At 34.8% G+C, this 18,013-nt stretch overlaps 1 protein-coding gene across 5 annotated transcripts in view; it reads right to left on the reverse strand.

Moving 5' to 3' along the window:
- Window positions 1-18,013, reverse strand: part of ASCC3 (activating signal cointegrator 1 complex subunit 3) — a 414,547-nt gene that overhangs the window by 217,036 nt on the left and 179,498 nt on the right. For all 5 annotated transcript variants that reach the window (XM_004372420.3, XM_023727600.1, XM_023727601.1 and 2 more), the window contains one exon: window positions 16,754-16,825. In XM_004372420.3, the coding sequence (XP_004372477.2) occupies window positions 16,754-16,825 (72 nt within the window). The remainder of the gene's footprint in view (window positions 1-16,753; window positions 16,826-18,013) is intronic.

An 18,013-nucleotide genomic window follows, 5' to 3' on the forward strand; every position in this document is an offset into this window, starting at 1 on the left:
CAATTGAGGGTTCTGGAGAGAGCTGGAGAAAAATGTAGAACAAAATTCTAACTCACAAAAAAAGACCAGACTTACTAGTCTGACAGAGACTGGAGAAACCCCAAGAGTATGGCCCCTGGACACCCTTTTAACTCAGTACCAAAGTCACTCCTGAGGTTCACCCTTCAGCCAAAGGTTAGACAGGTCCATATAACAAAATGACACTAACGGGGCACACCAGCTCAGGGGCAAGGATGAGAAGGCAGGAGGGGACAGGAAAGCTGCTAACGAGGAACCCAAGGTCGAGAAGGGGACAGTGTTGACACGTTGTGGGGTTGGTAATTAATGTCATAAAACAATATGTGTATTAACTGTTTAATGAGAAAATAATTTGCTCTGTAAACCTTCATCTAAAGTACAATTTAAAAAAAAAGAAGAAAAAAAAAAAACTCTGCCCTTATTCTAGAGGGAAGAGATAGATAATAAATACATGAATATGTAAAATACAGAGTATTAAAATGGTACATTGTACAGAGGAAAATGATGGAGGAAAGAGGGAAAGGGACAGCTTTGCAGTAGGGAGTCCAATTTAAAATCTAACGGTATATAACTGGAGTCCTGCTGTCATAGTGGTTAAGAGCTCAGCTGTTAACCAAAGTTGGCAGTTCAAATTCACCAGCCGCTCCCTGGAAACCCTGTAGGGCAATTCTACTCTGTCCTATAGGGTTGCTATGAGTCGGAATTGACACAATGGCAGCAGTTTGGTCTATGACTATTTTAAATACGTGAAACCTTGAAAGATCACCTGCTTGGTATATCAACATTGTTCAGATTCTTCCAATCAAACTTTTCAATTGATCAGAAACAAAATTTTACTAAGGAAAACAGAGAACAAGGAGTACAAATTTTCTATAAAGCTAAAGGAACAGTAAAACCTTTAACATTTTATTACATGTTTTTTCTAGTACCATATACTTCTCCTTTGGCAGGCTTATTTATCAAAGCTGTAAATTTACATCTTATGCATAATTATTTTACTAACCTTTGTTTCCCTCATCAGAGTATAAGCAACACTAATGCAGGGAGTCTATTTCTGCTCTCTTCAGCACAGTCCCTGGCATATGCTAGGTATCTGCTGGATATTGCCAGTATTGCTTCAGTTTAATCTTAAAAAGTATCTCCATTTTGTTGAATACTTAGCATTAAGATTGATGACTCATACATAGTTTACATGCCAAAAGGGAAAGTAGGAAAGGCTATATTGGCAGCACCCTCCCCCCACTCCCCCATGCGCTCCCTAGAGATCTCAGGCAGGCTTTAATATCAGTTGCCCAAAAATTATTGCTTGCCTCTGCCATACTTCTCAGTTCTAAGTATTATGTTCTCAAACCTATTGATCTGCCTGTTAATAAACTAGTTATGATAAGATTAGCCTGTGACAGAAACATTTAGAGGGTGTGTTCAGGCTCCTATTTCTATTTCAAGTCCTTGATCATCTAGTCCTCATGCTGGCTCACCAAACAGCATTCTGGTGGCCCCTTCTAGGAAAGCTGCCAGACTCCTGACCAACAGGGATAAGATTCTAGTGAGTGCATGTCCCAGGTTTTCAACAGAAACCATCAGTTGTTAAAGCCAACAAATGACTTTCCTCTGTTCCTGACAGAGGAATAGCGTTGGGATAAGGGCATATTCCAGCTCTTACCTTAGCAAGGCAAAAAAGCCTATAGAAAGAGACCTCAAATCATGAACATTCTTAGTACTTTAGAAGTTTGTATGTCTAGAAACTCATTTCCATTTTTAAGTTCAGATCTGCATAAAGAATATATATATTATTAACTTACAGATACACATACATATAAGCAAAAATCTTAAAAAACATACATTGACGCCAACCTACTTGTAAGGATCAATTTAATCATGAAGGGAAAGGAATACAGCAGTTCTAAAAATCTAAGCACCCTGAACTCTTGCTATGTCAATCAAAAATCAAACTAAACCAACTGCCATTGAGTTGACTCCAACATATGGTGACCCGTGTGTGTCAGCGGAACTGTGCTCCATAGGGTTTTCAATGGCTGACTTTCTGGAAGTCAGACTTTACTTCTGAGGCACTTCTGGGTGTACCTGAACCACCAACCTCTCAGTTAGCAGCAGCAAAGTTAACCATTTGAACCACCCAGGGATGCTATGCTGTGTCAAATATGTTCTCAAATACGACTAAAATCTAAACGGTGTGGCTCAAACTACTGTGACTGCTCTCAGTTAGTCCCTATAGACCAGACATGGATCCACTGAATTCATTACTAAACCTGTGTCAATCTAATGAAGGCTGATAAGACAGAATGGAGAATTCTTCTCTATATTACAGTATCATACCCACAAAAATATTTTACTGACTTCTGAGACAGTCCAAATTGCACTGATATTTGTTATTGACAACCCAAAAATAGTAACATCTATTCTGTAGAGCAAATTAAGCAAGACTAGCTAGTCTATTACTATGCAAATAAAATTCATTAGTGAGCTAACAATTTCATTTTACAGATGCCACTGAACTCGAAGGCCTATTATTCAACATTATAAGATGTTCTGGACTGAATCTAACTTCAGAAAACCAAGGACATAAAAATGTATTCTTAGGACTTCTATCAGTATTTTTCATTTCTTTTCTTAGACAACAATCACTATTTATAATTCCTCAAAATCCAACTGTGCACTTGATATTCTCAAGTGACATACTTGAAGAGCTTCTTTCTAGAGGAATACACTTTATCTTTTTAAAACTTACTTGTGCAGAAGAAATCCTAAGTTAGTATACTTGAAATCAAATTTAGTAGCTAAATTAAAAGTATACTATTATAAAGAGATATCATAAAACTGTAATTCCTTTTAGATTGGCTCTTAACTGTATCCTACTTTTTTTAGCCATTTTCATAAACACAAATGAAAAGCACCTCAATTCTTCACAAATCTGTACTGTACGCTCCATTCAACCTTTTTCATTAAAAAAAGAAAGAAAGAAAGAAAAACAAGAAAAAAAATGACCGTTATTCTACAAACCTAGAGCTGAAATAAAGGAGCCCTGGTGGCATAGTGGTTAAGCGCTCCGCTGCTTACTGAAAGGTCAGCGGTTTGAACCCACCCAGCGGCTCCACGGGAGAAAGATGTACCACCCTGCTTCTGTAATGATTACAGCCTTGGAAACCCTAGAGGGCAGTTCTATTCTGTCCTATAGTGTCGCTACAAGTCGGAATTGACTTGATAACAATGGGTTATAGTTGAAATAGCCATGTCACACTTGAAAAAAAAAAAAGCACACTGCCATTTGATCATCCATTAAGCCACTTACATTTATTTGGCCTTTTCTCCATATGATTTCAAAAATGCAGCTACAAGGCAGCTACAAGTACAAATGAAATGTCAGAGTCAAAACAATGAGATCTGGGTCCATGAAGAAAAGGACAAAAGGACTACCGGAGAGAATTAGTATGCAATGAAGAGACGGTTAAAAAAAAAAAGTTGCCGTGGAGTCAACTGCAACTCATAGTGACCCTATAGGACAGAACAGAACTGCCTCGTAAGATTTCCAAGGCTGTAAATCTTTATGGAAGCAGACTGCTACATCTTTTTCCTGTGGAGCAGCTACTTTTTTTTTTCCTAGAATATTTTTAAAAAGTAGTTTACCATCTTATTAACATAGTTTTATTAGTGCCTACACATCCTTTCCAGATGCCTTTACATCTTGTTAGAAGACAATCCTCCCTGAATTTCTAGGTGTTCTAGCATGGTCAGGGCCTTCTGAGCAATGGACACTGAAGCGCTATAAAGATAGAGAATGTTTCTACTCCCACAAAGCCATTTTCTCCCATTCTAAGGATAATGAAACCTAGAGACTGCTTTCTTATAGCCTAGGGAGTCAAATGCCTACATCCCAGGGTATAGACCTTCCCTTTCTTCGCCAAGAGAGGATTTTGTTTATATTCTAGGACAAAAGATAAGGTCTTTGGGCTAGTTGGTTGATAGACCTCTCTCTCTCTCCAAAACGGAGGATGGGCATATGTGCCAGTGGCTCCTAGATAGGTTCCAAGTTTCATAATTTTGGAGTTGCTCTTCTATGGTACAATCCACCCACTTGGAGGTAGCTGGCTCTCACCACAATGCTTCATGGTGAGCTAGGGGTGGGGCAACAGATACAAGATGCTGTGTGAAGAAATACAAGGTCTGTTTCCTAATCCAGGGGTCTTGAGTGTGTGTGGGTGTATGTGTAAGTGTATAATAAAATTATACTGCTGCAGACAACTTCTAGCTTGCAGATAGGGTAATTACCTCAGTCCCTTCACAGTTTAGGATTAAACAGGTTCCTGACTGTATTTCTGAAGCAGCCACTAACTTGATGTATGCTGTACAGTTTAGAAATGCCCACTTAATTTGCCATAATATAGTTAAAGCTTATTTCCCATCTACTCATTTACAAAACCAAGAAAAAATGAGATGAGATCTGAGATTATTGGTATCCTCTTAAAAACAGAACACTATTTTATAATATTGATTATGGAAGCATAACTTCTTCCTTCCCACCCCTTCTCACCATGATACTATGAAAACAACAACAAAAATTTAACCAAAACTCCAGCTACAGACAAATACTGTAAAAGCCTGTAATAGCTAATTGCTTGTGAATAGTTCTCATTTTTGCACTTTGAACAAATACGTGAATAACTGTATCAGATTTCCTTGTGACAAAAAACTTTGTACTCACCTTTAATGAAAATACTGCTTGTTCAATTTTATCAAAAGATGGCAATAAAAATATAATCAAACAATTGCTTGTGGTGGTAACTGAACTTACTAAATATATCTATGAAATGTTTTCAAGTCCAAATTTCGGCTAGAAACCAGCTAATAAAGAGATTCAATATATCATTCTTTAGAATGAAATTAATCACTGTCAAATTCACTTCTGACAATTTAATGTAAAATATTCTGAATAGCTACCTAGAGAGTTTTCTATGGTCTTCTAAGACAGTATAGCAAATGATTACAAAACATTGTTTTAGCATTGCTCAAGTTTATATTATTACTGTTATTTAAACAGCCATATAAATAATTCAAGTAACACCGAGTATAAAATAAACATGTATGCAGATTAGGTTTTACTGGCACCAGAATAACTGAAAATATGAAGTATCTGACACAAGTGAATATCCCAAACTAGACTCAATGCTTCTTTATATACCCTCTCCTCACTTATTGACATAGTTAGGTTTCAAAGACGAGATCATTATGTGAAATCAGTGCTATGTGGAAATGGAGGATGACCACATCAGATCACAAAATGGAGGATGACTACATCATTTCCCATCAGCCAAATTACATCATTACATAACTGCCAAATCACTGAGATTCATGGCCCAGCCAAACTGACACATAACCTTAACCATCAAAACAGTGTTACTCTCTCCTCACACCTTGGCATTTGTTACTGCCAGACACACGTTGTTAATATGCAAAATACCCAGATAGTAGATTTTTTGACTGTTGTTGTAAATGTGAAATGTTGGATAACAACATAGTAAGTGAGGAGAAGGTGTATATGTTGTTGTTACTGCTAGTTGATTGCTTGAAAATCCTAAAAGACTTAGGAAAAAAATTATGTTAATAGCAATAAAGGAAAAATACAATTCTAATATTCCACATTAAAGAGTATTCCCTTTGAACATGATGAGAAGAACATCACAAGGTTAATAAAGAAACCGCTGTATATAAAATTTCAAGAATATAATTGTATACTCTTTTAATAGGTTGTATTTTAGAAAAATTTCTCTGCTCTCTTAAAAAATGTAAGTTTTTAAAAGGGTTCAAAAGTTACTCCTCAAGGACTTAATGAATAGACATAAAAAAGAATATAGTAACTTAACTGATGGCACAAATGATGAGTCTATATCATGAAAAAGAGCTAAGTCAGATGGTTATGTTAAATTAGGAGAAAATGAGAGTATTTAATACTTCCAACAGGGAGGACTATGGGGCCCTGGTGGTGCACTGTTTAAGCATTTGGCTGCTAACCAAAAGGTCAGCAGTTCCAATGCACCAGCTGCTCCTTGGAAACCTATGGGGCAGTTCTACTCTGTGCTATAGGGTCGCTATGAGTCAGAATCCACTCGACGACAACTTTTTCTTTTTTTTAACAGAGAAGACAATAGCTAGATGACATACTAATAAGAGTAAATTTATGTAATGAAACATTTTAAAGAAAAATACCAACATACTTTCATTGATCTTTATAGCCCACAGGGGAAAATAATTTCCTTACGAAGGTAATCAAAGCTCTCTGGTCTTATTCCGCACCTTCAGGTTCTTTTGCCCTCAGCCTCAACTTTCAACGTACCACAGGACTAATGATTATTTTCTTGACTTTCCTTGAAGCTGTTTTACACCCTAATCCTTTAAGAGTAAGTTCACATGTCACCTCCTTTATGAAGATTATCTCACCATCCATTCATTTATTCATCAAATACTATTTGAGCAACAACTGTGCCAGGCACTGGTGAAGGCATGAGAATACAAGAATGACATTAATCAAAAACAGCCAGAAAAAAAAAGTACAATTATACAAATATGAAGAAGACGTATTCAGTGTTATATAACAGACAAGTGAAAGAGTTAGGAAGGTAGAAGAAGGTTTCTCTAAGAAAGATGAAATCAAAAGGATAAAGAATAAGGAAGAATATGTCAAGCAGAGGGAACAAGCTGTGAAAAGGTCCAGAGGTGAAAGAGCATTAACTACTATGAAGAACTGAAATAAGGCCAAGGAAGTAGGAGTTGGGAAGTGAGAGAGAGGTATGTGATGAAGAGGGAAGGAGGTAAAGCCAAACAATATGGGGACCCCTGGGCCCTTAGCATGAGTTGGAATCAACTCAACGGCAACTGGGTTTTTGGGGGGCCCTTTTAAAAGAGTTTTGCTTTTTTCTGAAGAAAAGCTGGAAGCCATTAAAGAGGTTTAAACATTCAAGCAACTGAAGCTGTGTTTTGAAAGAATTATTCTAGCTAGCTTTAGCACGCATAACGGCTAGGAAAAGGCCACAATGGATGCCGATAGAGCAATTAGGAACAGTCCACGGAAAACATGTTGGCTGTCTGGATTAGGTGGTGGTAGTGATGGTTCAGGGGGAGAAGGAAAAGGAGAGAAGTGAGTATATTTGGGAGATATTTAGAAGTAAAATAGATAGGCCTTGGTGAGGGACTAGAAATGAGAACAAGCGGGAGAAGGTTGACAAAATGCTTTTAGGTTTCTGCCATATAGAACTAAATTTATAGTCATGCTATTCAATGAACCAAGGGATAATGGAATACTATTGGTTATGGGGGAAAATGATTAATTTGGTTTGGGCATTTGCCCTCTGAGCTACCCAAAAGGAGCAGCCAGAAAGGATAATACAGATTTAGAGCTCAGAGATGGACTGCCAAAAGAACGAATAAATCTGTCTTGGAAGAAGTACAGCCAGAATGCTCCTTAGAAGTGAGGATGGTGAGGCCTGTCTCACGTACTTAGGCTATGTTATCAGGAGGGAACAGTCCCTGGAGAAGGACACCATGTTTGGTAAAGTAGATGGTCAGTGAAAAAGAGCAAGACCCTCAATAAAATGGACTGACAACAGTGGCTACAACAACGGGCTCAAGCATAATGATTTGTGATGATGGTGCCGGACTGGGCAATGTTTCGTTCTGTTGTACACAGGGTCTCTATGGGTCGGAACCAACTCTACGACACCTAACAACAACAACAGAGCTCAGGGAAGAGGTCTGGGTTGTGGATATAAATATATCAGTTATTTCCATAAAGATCATAATTGGGATGGTATGAAACCAAAGAAAGAGTGCTAAATTTACAAAAGACCTAGGACCAAGTCATGGAGAGAAGGAAAAAAGATACAAAGGATAAAGAAAAAGAATGATCAGAGAGGTTAGAAAACATAGAAAACCAAGGAGTTTTGTATCAAAGGAGCTAGAAAACATAGGTACAAAGTTTAGAGTACTGGCAAGAATTTTATTGGAAGAAGAGACTATGAAACCATCATTTTGCACCTACTTCCACTGTTGCAACCTCAGTTTATTATTTTATTATCAATTATAAGCGCCTTTCATGAGGGAATTTTGCCTTTAAAAAAAATCTTTTAATTCAAGATGCATCAAGTTTGGATTTGCCTTGATTATTTGGTTAAAATTTGGTTAAAATCATCTTCGGCTTTGGGTTGGGCAAAGCTAAGAGCAGAACGCCTAGGTCAACATCATTTCTCATGATTCTGAATTAGGCATGAAGAATGATCATGTCATAGTATAGGTTACCATAGTTTTTGATCAGTCAAACAGCATAAGTAGTATTAATAAGGCATGTCATTTAGATATTTTAATAAATATCACAAATGATTTTGTAATTTTGTTATCTTGGAAACCAATTACATTCTCCATTATTACTTATAGAGCAAAGGTTTAAGACCAATTGCTTTTAAAATGATTATGTAGAACAAAAAGTAAACACAAAACCATTAGAAATAAAAAATGTAAGTGAGAATATTAATCTTCAGTCTCAGAAAATATTCAGAAAGTGTCTTCTTTAAGCACTGCACAAAGCTTCAGTTTGTGAGTTTACTTAATGAAAGAGTATCATTTACTAATAACTCAATCTTTAAGTTTAGGAGAGAAAAAGAGATAAATCTTTACCTAAGTAACTAAGTAACTTATTATCAGAGAGGAATGGAAAGTTTAATAATTTGGTGATAACAGAGTACTCTACATAAGCAGATTTAGCCAAACAAGTCTCACTCGTCCACTGTCTTCAGCTGAAAATAAGCATTTATTAATATCACAGTACAGTGACTGCAGGATCAATAGAACAGCTGACAGTGCAGTTTTATGTGTCCAACTTTTAAAATCTAACTACTAAATTTATAATTATAATTAAATTATCTTTGATACATTTTCATTATATTATACCAGAAAACCCTTCCATGATGGTGATAATCTGCTTTGGCCTTCACTTTAACCAAATGTTGATGTCAACTTAAAATCATCTAGCATTGGACCAAAACAGGAATTGAATGCACTTCAACTCTTTATTCCAAGTACCTCACACATACAATGTCTACAATAAATGACTGTTGCATTAATAAAGGAATAAATAAATGGATAAATGTATAACCTCAATGTCTTCTCTTCCTCACCACCCCCCCAAAAAAAAAATTACTGGTTAAAAAAGAAGGAAGCACATAAAAGAAAGTATCAACTACTATTTTTATATAATACATTACTTGTACACAGATATGACAGAGAAATTTTAATCTTATTTTATATATAGGGAAGATAAAAAGTTCTAAGCAAACACTAGTAATACTGTTTAAAACGTAAAATAGAGAATTCAACAATAACAAACACTAGTTTTTTGCCTGTGGAATATGGATGGATAAGAAAACTTCAATTTGATAGAAGACTCAGAGCTTTTTTGAGGGGGGTGTAGTTTTCAAGAGCAGAGGCTTGAAGTATGCCTCCTTTAAATTTTCTTGTTAACAAACATCTGAAATATTTCTTCAGTAGTACTATTTTTAATGATAAAGATGGTGAGCTATCTTTAATTCTTGTACTCATAATTTCTAAAATGTCTTCTCCTTAAGAATTGTTATGAATTGAATTGTGTCCCCCAAAATACATGTTGAATTCCTAGCCCTGGTGATCCTGTTTGGAAACAGGACTGGTTTTCTTTGGTTATGTTAATGGGATCATACCAGTGTAAGGTAGATCCTAAACCTAATCACTTATGAGTTATAAAAAAACAAAACAGACAAACACAGGGGAAGACAGGCAACATCTGATGATCATCTACAAGCAAAGGAATGCCAAAGATTACTGGAAGACACCAGAAACTAACAGAGAGTCTCACAGAAGGAATCAACATGGCCAAGACCCTGATTTTGGACTTTTTGCTTTCAGAACTATGAGAAAAGAAATTTCTGTTCTTTAAAGCTACCCACTTGTGGTATCTGTGTTATAGTGGCACTAGGGAACTAAAATAAGAATCTTGCTTTTTATTCCTTTGGGATTATGTCTCAATAGGGGGAAAAAAAAGAAGGCAGAAAAGAAAGTAGCACTCAAATAATTTACAAATGAAAATCATATTAGACAAATTTGATATGAAAAGAACACTGGTACCAAGAATTAGGGATGCTTATATCTGGAGGAAGAAATTTCCTTTATTCAAAAGGATCAATGAAAAATTCCATTACTATAGTTAGCATGGTAGAATTTATTTCAATTGTGCATAATTACTTTTATATAAACTAAGAAACAATGTACAGAAACAAAAATAACTCCTTTCATCTAGTAATAAATCCACTCATCCATAATTATTTGTCTCTTTTTAAAGGTTGCTTCTTATTAGAAACATCTACCAAAATCATATAAATAATGAAGAAAGAGAAAACAAGAAACACATCTGAATAATGAAATGCTGATGTTTAGCATTAACCCAAGATTGAAAAAGATTTTTTTTTCTAATACTGAAAAGCCTTTCATTTTCTAAAACTGGAGGTAGATTTTGAGTAAAAAGCTACAAAACAAAGATCTTAAAAGCTTTTATGATAATGTGAAAATTGAACAAGTTAACTTACTGAATATCTGAGGCAGTTTCTAATTTCTCTTTCTATTACTATAACAAAGTTTGTATAACAAGAAAAATCTCAATACAGTTAAGGCATCAATTATTTTCCTATTCTGCAAGTCACACAGGAGGAGGGGAATTATTAACAGGAATGATAAAGCTGTACTTGCATTTGTTAACGCAAAGAGAAGCTTACAAATGAGACATCTCATTAGTTTGAGCAGATGGATCAAAATTAAAGGCTGACTCGCCAACTTTTAATTTCCCAATAACCTAGAAGAGCTTGAAGTCTTGCAGAGTATGACTGTTGAAAAGTCAACATGAAAAGATTTTCTCCATCTGTCATCACACATGCCTGAGTGGAACACAACTGCCTCCTACTGTTTTTAATACTTCTAAGGCAAAGCTGTACATAAAATCTATTAAGTATATGAGCACGTAAGTTTAGATGACAGGTATGCTGAAACCTATGGAATAGTATGATCAGAGAATGTTAGCATGGCTTTTGAACATGATATTTGTTCTATTCTACTTTGATCTAAATGGGGAGAAACATGATAAATTAATTTGTACATTTAAAAGGAAATTATTAATTTTTAGCAAGAAAAGTTTTAGTCTGAAAGTTCTATTTTTGTATGTGCATATTTTAAAAATGAGTACATATTTTAGTCTTCTTACTAATGGTCTGAAAAGTAGCTGCTCTGATAAAACCAAAGTAGTTAGGGCAACCAAACCAGGGGAGAAAATCCAAAATACAAAACAACCCAAAGACAAGAAAACAAACAAAACCATGAGTATTCACTGGAAAGATTTTTAACTGGTTGGGTGTGGTGGGAAGATAGGGAACATGAGGTGGTAGCAAGGACAATTCCATTAGTTTAAGTGGGCTACAACAGACTGATTTATATATTCCTTACTGCTATACATTAATTGCTAAGATATATTTAAAAGGCAACAAAACAAAGTTGGTAAGTACACAGCCCAAGAAATAAACTTTGATGGTACCTTGATACCAAAAGAAAGCACATTCATGGAATAGGCAGTTGGCTACAAAGCTTTACTACTCTGTAGTTAGTTATAACTATAACTGAATTTCAAAAGCAAATCTCAATCTTTCTTTTGCTCTCTATGTGTGCACGTGGGTATGGGGTGTGCAACACACACACATATACACACATAATTTACTGTACTCAATGTACAGCAAAATATTTAAATAGAAAAAAAATCTCTTAGAATGAAGTACACATAGTTAGTTCAATCATCACAGTTTGGCTGAGTAATACAATTGAAGAGTTAATTTGGCTGTCAGCTTTTTAGATAATAAGGTGAAATCAAAAAACCAAACCCACTGCTGCAGAGTCGATTCTGACTCATAGTGAACGCATAGGACAGAGCAGAACTGCCCCACAGGGTGTCCAAGAGCAGCTGGTAGATTTGAAATGCCGACCTTTTGGTTAGCAGCCGAGCTCTCAACCACTGTGCCACCAGGGCTCCAAAAAGGTGAAAAGGTTGTTGAATTATATATTTTTCACTTTCTGACAGATGGATGCATACAAATTCATTTGTTGAAAATTATCATTTGGAACCTTATATAAAGACAGCCAGTGACTGGGATAACATCTTCAACCTCAGTTATGAGAGGAAAATAATACAACTCAGAAGCAATATTCTACTGGGAAGTTCTCTGTTGACCTTCTAATAAAAGCAAAGGACATAACACCACAGCTTAGTGAAGGCATTTCTTTAAGGAGATAAAAAAAGGAAAAATAATCCAATGAGGGGTTCTAAGCCCCCTGAAAGTGAACCTCCACAAGACCCTCAGTAATCAAACACTACTGTGAACTAGTATTTCTTATGTGACAGGTTAAATCAAGGATTGCCAGCCTTGTTGAAAAAGGTATCTACCACAGCTTCCAAAATCAAAATGTACCAACAGACATACTTCCGAAGTATCCACATTGTAGTTTTCAGTTCTGGACATATTACAAAGGCATTCAGCAGAAGCTGCCACTTACCAAGCTAAATGATTTTATAGGCCAAATAGTACTCGACAGCTAACTTGCATATAGATGACAGAGGAATCCCTTTAAAAAGACTGATATAGAGAAAGACTTAAGTTTTGGGCTACATTTTCAAAATTACACACCCGTGTAGGTAATTGAAAGAAATGAAAAAGAGCTTTGTTCTTGAATTATGCTGCAAAAGAACTCCTAATCTGAGATGACTGAATTAATGTAAAAGACTAAGGCATTGCTTTAGCACCTCAGTACTGACAATCTAAAGGCATTGATTGGCCTGGGCATTTTAATACCAGCAATACTAAGAGGCAAATTTCAACTACTGGGCCATCGCCCTGATACATTTCATATTTCCTTTCCATAAATCTTTGAAAATGAGGCATTTGTCACAATCAAATCATATTTACCACAGATCCCCCAAGCACATGACACTACACTGTGAACTAAACCAACAATGTTTCCTTATAGCCCAATCATACTTAGTAGGACCTGTCCTACTAAAACACAAAATCTTAAAGGACAGAACACACTAATTAAAATTTTTAAATATATCCTTAATCTAAGCATTTATTTATATTTTGATGTTATTATTTTTATTAATAGTTCTGTCATATTTTCAGATGAGGAAATTATAAAAGAGAAACAACAGGAATAACTGAAAAAAGAGAAGAAATAAGGGAATAAAATATATTTTTTAAAAAATGGTAGAACATATAAACAGAAGCTATCATTTGGTAGTAAAATTAGCACTGACATTTTTTCCCCTGATTTTTGCATTTTGGTGTGCCCATGGGCTAAGTTTGTAATTGTATTTTTAAAGTATGGTTTAAAATAAAATTACTAAAAAACAGACTGAATAAAAAAAGTTTAAACAGTGGTTAAAAGACCACATGGTCACAATATGAAGCAAATATTCAGGGAAGAACAGGTTTTTCTAATTGAAAGCGCACAGCTAAAGCAAAGCATGGACAATATGGTACATAACACAATGCATAATCATGATTTAGAAGTAATAGTTCCCAATTAAAAAAAAAAAAATTCACTGGCATGACACCACTATGTTTTATGTGACTTAAAACTGGAAAAAAAAAACTAAAAAGGCAAACGCATATCAGATCATAACTTAACACTGCACTATACTAACAGAACTATTCAGGAGAAGATGGCATGTGTTTATAAAACCCCATGTAAATCTGCTGTGACAAAGAAATATCACAACCTATTTGGAATGCATTATAAGGTCATGTGGCAATGCCTTAATTCCATTTTAGGGAATTTATCCTAAGTAAATCTTTCAACAAGGAGCCCTAGTGGTGCGGTGGTTAAGCACTGGGCTGCTACCTGAAAGGCGGGTGGTTCAAATCCACCAGCTGCTCCATGGGAGCAAGATGTGGCAGTCTGTTTCTGTAAAGATTTCAGCCTTGGAAACCATATAAAACAAACAAACAAACAAACAAAAAAAACCATTGCCATCGAGTAGATTCCGACTCATAGGGACTCTATAGGACAGAGTAGAACTGCCCCATTGGGTTTCTAAAGAGTGGTGGCTGGTGGATTCTAACTGCTGACCTTTTGGTTTGCAGCCAAGCTCTTAACTACTGTGCCAGCAGGGCTCCACGGGGACAGTTCTAGTTCTAGTCTGTCCTATAGGGTCACTAGGAGTCAGAATAGACTCAACAGCAGCTAGTAACAGGTTTCTGTTTTTGGTAAATCTTTCAACAGAAAAAATAACAACAGGCAGAAAGATGATCACTGTAGCAACACTATCTTTAATAATAAAAAAAATGCAAACAAAGTACTCAATAATGGGAGAATAACCAATATAGAAACAGCCAATGTAAGTTTAATGGCAAAGGGGCAGTACAAAGTTGAGGATGTGTGGACAACATAAAGACCTGATTTAAATCCTATATTACCTTGGGAACCTGTTTAGCATGTCTTAGGCTCATTTCCTCTCTTAACAAAAGGAGACAATAATGCTTATGTCAGAGGATTGGGGTAACTAAGAGGTGTCTGAAACTTAGAACCTGAATAAAGACTCCTGTTTTTCTCTTGCAGACATTGAAATTATTAACATTTAAATGTAGAAACATTTAAAAATGTTTATTACTCATTAAGAAAAAGAATGAATATAAAACTGTATATATAGTATAAATATGTTAGTAATGAATAACTAATAATTAAAATTAAATCTGAATGAACAAAATTAAAAGCCACATATATGAAAGGATAAAAGACTAGAGAAAAATGTATAAAAATTAGAGTAATAATATTTAAACAGTGAAATGATAGTGGATTTATGGAAAAAATGTTAATATTGCTATCTTTATAATTAAAAAATATAAAGGAGACATGGAGGTATTTTTACAAAAGGTTAAGAAAATACTACTATTAGGGAAAACAAACATCATCATTAATCATTCAAAAAGAGAAACTGTGACACTTGCAGCCTAAACCTATCATCTTAGAGCACACACCCTAAAGAAGGGTCATAGTTATCCTATGCTAATTCTTGTGTGGAGAGAGGGACTTGAGCACACATCTGGACCAGACCTTGGATTCAAAACTATGTCAGTGTGTTCTAAAACTATAATCACAGTACACAATCACCCATAGTGCAGTTTTAGCCCAACAAGGTGTAGCAGTAAGAGACAGCACCTTGTAAGGCTGACAATCATGGAAGCCATGAAACACACACGAAAGGCAGGGAGTGATGCCTGTCTCCAACCTCTGCCTTAGCTGCATGCATTCTCCATTCCTACGCTCCTCATGCCCTACAGCAGCCAGCCTCTGGTCACTGGAAGCCTTCGCTGGGGTATCCCATCCAAGCATGTCCTTTCTAAACAGGAATCAGTGATGTGGACCTCATTACCAACTGGGAACACTTGTACATTGTTGGTGGGAATGTGAAATGGTATAGCCACTGTAGCAAACAGTTTGGCGGTTCCTCAAAAAGTTAAATATACAATTACCATATGACCCAACAATTCTACTTCTAGGTATATATATATATATACCCTCCAAAAGTGAAGGCAGTAACTCAAACAGACACATACACTTATATACCAATGTTCACTGTGACATTATTCAAATCGCCAACAGGTGAAAACAACACAAGCGTACATCAACAGATGGATACACAAATGTGGTGTATACACACACACACACACACACACACACACACAATGGAGTATTATTCAGCCATAAAGAAAAAAATAAATTTCTGAAACATGCCACCATCACATGGATGAACCTTGAAATCACTGTACTAAGTGAAATAAGTCAGGCACAAAAGGACAAATACTGTATGTTTCCACTTATATGAAGTATCTAGAGCAGGTAAATCCCTCAACACAAAAGATTAGTGGTTACTAAGGGCTGGGTGAAAGAGAGAATGGGGAATTAAAAAAAAAATTTTTTTTTTAATTAAAAAGGAAAAAAAAATTACAAAAATCCAAAGAACAAAAAAAAAATTTTTCATTTTATACAATGTCATAAAAGGGTAACAATGTAGAAAAAGTTTAATAATAAAGTTATCCAAAACACCATAAATAATTGAGCAATGATCAAGTTTTATATAAGCAATTAGCATTTCACACTTTCATTAACAATCTTGATTGGAGGATTCTGGAATGAAGAGTTTAAAAATAATACTGCTTAATTTCCAAACATCACATAAAAAAACATAGAAACTCTATTATACACACTTCAATTGATATTACTTCATAAAAACAGCAGGAGTAAGAATAATATAATGTTTAAAAATGTTACATTTATGTAAAAAAATTACATACTAAAATTTTTGAGCTGTGAGAAAAGGTTGCTGATTTTTTAAAAGGACAAAAAGAAACAAACGTAAAAGATGAACTCTCTTAGCTATTTAATAAAATGGCGAGCAAAATAGTACAACTTATCAATACTGGAATATTATTATCTATAAATATTTTTGTGACTTACATGGCCACCCACTGGGCTAAAAATTAAGAAATAAAATCTCTGAGTTATTGTCTCATGATTCAAGAAAAAGTTTCTTATATTAACAGCCTAAATATTAACATTTTTATCAAGCCTCCTCTAAAAATAAGAAAAAGAAAATTAAGTATACCTGATGTCCAGCCTTTACTTGTTTCAAAACACTTTCATAACATACTTCATCCATGTTATTCAACTGCTGCACCTTAAAGTTTTTAAAATATGAAAATTATCAAATGAAGCAGTTATAAACTTTCTAACAACATACAGAACTTTGCCAATTATAATGTACCTTTTTTCCTTCAGACTAAGTAGAATGCTGAAACAAATACAATGTAAATATCTAACATATACCAACTCACAGAAACAGACACAATGCAATTAAAAAATATATGTACAATATTTCATACAATACTTTGAGTATTAACTTCCTAAAAGTGACAAGTTTTTAAAAGATAATATCTCTAAGAATAATACTCAGTTATAGACATGTTAAATTTTAAAGTTCTTTCTGCTTTTCCCAGAAATTAAAACAAAATAAAGTCTAAGAATTGACTGACAAGCACCTGAAACACTTTTTCTCTTCTTTACCTTTCTGTGAGAACCATGTGGTATCATTTAATGTAAAAGATCAAAGATCACACTTAAGTTATAAAGAAACAGCTCTAAATCTATTCTAATGATACATTAAAATGAATTAAATAATCAAATATATATTATGACATGACAAAAAAAATCTGGAAAGTACTTGCAATGATTGAAGAAGGTTAAACTATGCACATCATCACTATTACCATATTGTAAACTATCCTTTTGTACATAAATCTGAAATGGCTCCCTACAATTCTAAAGATACCTTACTGTTCTGCAATGCAGATAGAGCATATTAACTGACATAATGACAGTCACTTCTGATATTTTTTAGATGAATGTTTTATTTGTAATAGTGTAGGGCAGAAACAGCCCTATTTTACTAATGAAATTGTTTTTAAACAAGAAATAATGTAATATTTTAAAGAATAAGGTTGACATAGTAACACATTCCATCTGGATTTCTTTTAGTAAAGAGGTCAAGTGGCATGTGAATCCTCTAAAGCTATTTCTTCTACAGAAACAAATGGGTTGTTAAATAGAATGATAAACGTTTAAATTGTAAGCAAAGTGTCCCTTCATAATATTATAAAATAAAAGTCTAAAACAGGCACCCTAATGGTGCAAATGATTCATAGTAATACTATTTTAAGAAATTTAGTAAACTTTTTATTTTATTTTTTTATTGTACTTCAGGTGAAGGCTTACAGAACAAATAGTTTCTCATGAAACAGAAGTACACATGTTGTTTTATGACTCTGGTTAACAACCCCACAACATATCAACCCTTTAACTTCTCAAC

This window comes from Trichechus manatus, unplaced genomic scaffold (assembly GCF_000243295.1).
Source record: "Trichechus manatus latirostris isolate Lorelei unplaced genomic scaffold, TriManLat1.0 scaffold00017, whole genome shotgun sequence".
Taxonomy (NCBI): Eukaryota; Metazoa; Chordata; class Mammalia; order Sirenia; family Trichechidae; genus Trichechus; species Trichechus manatus.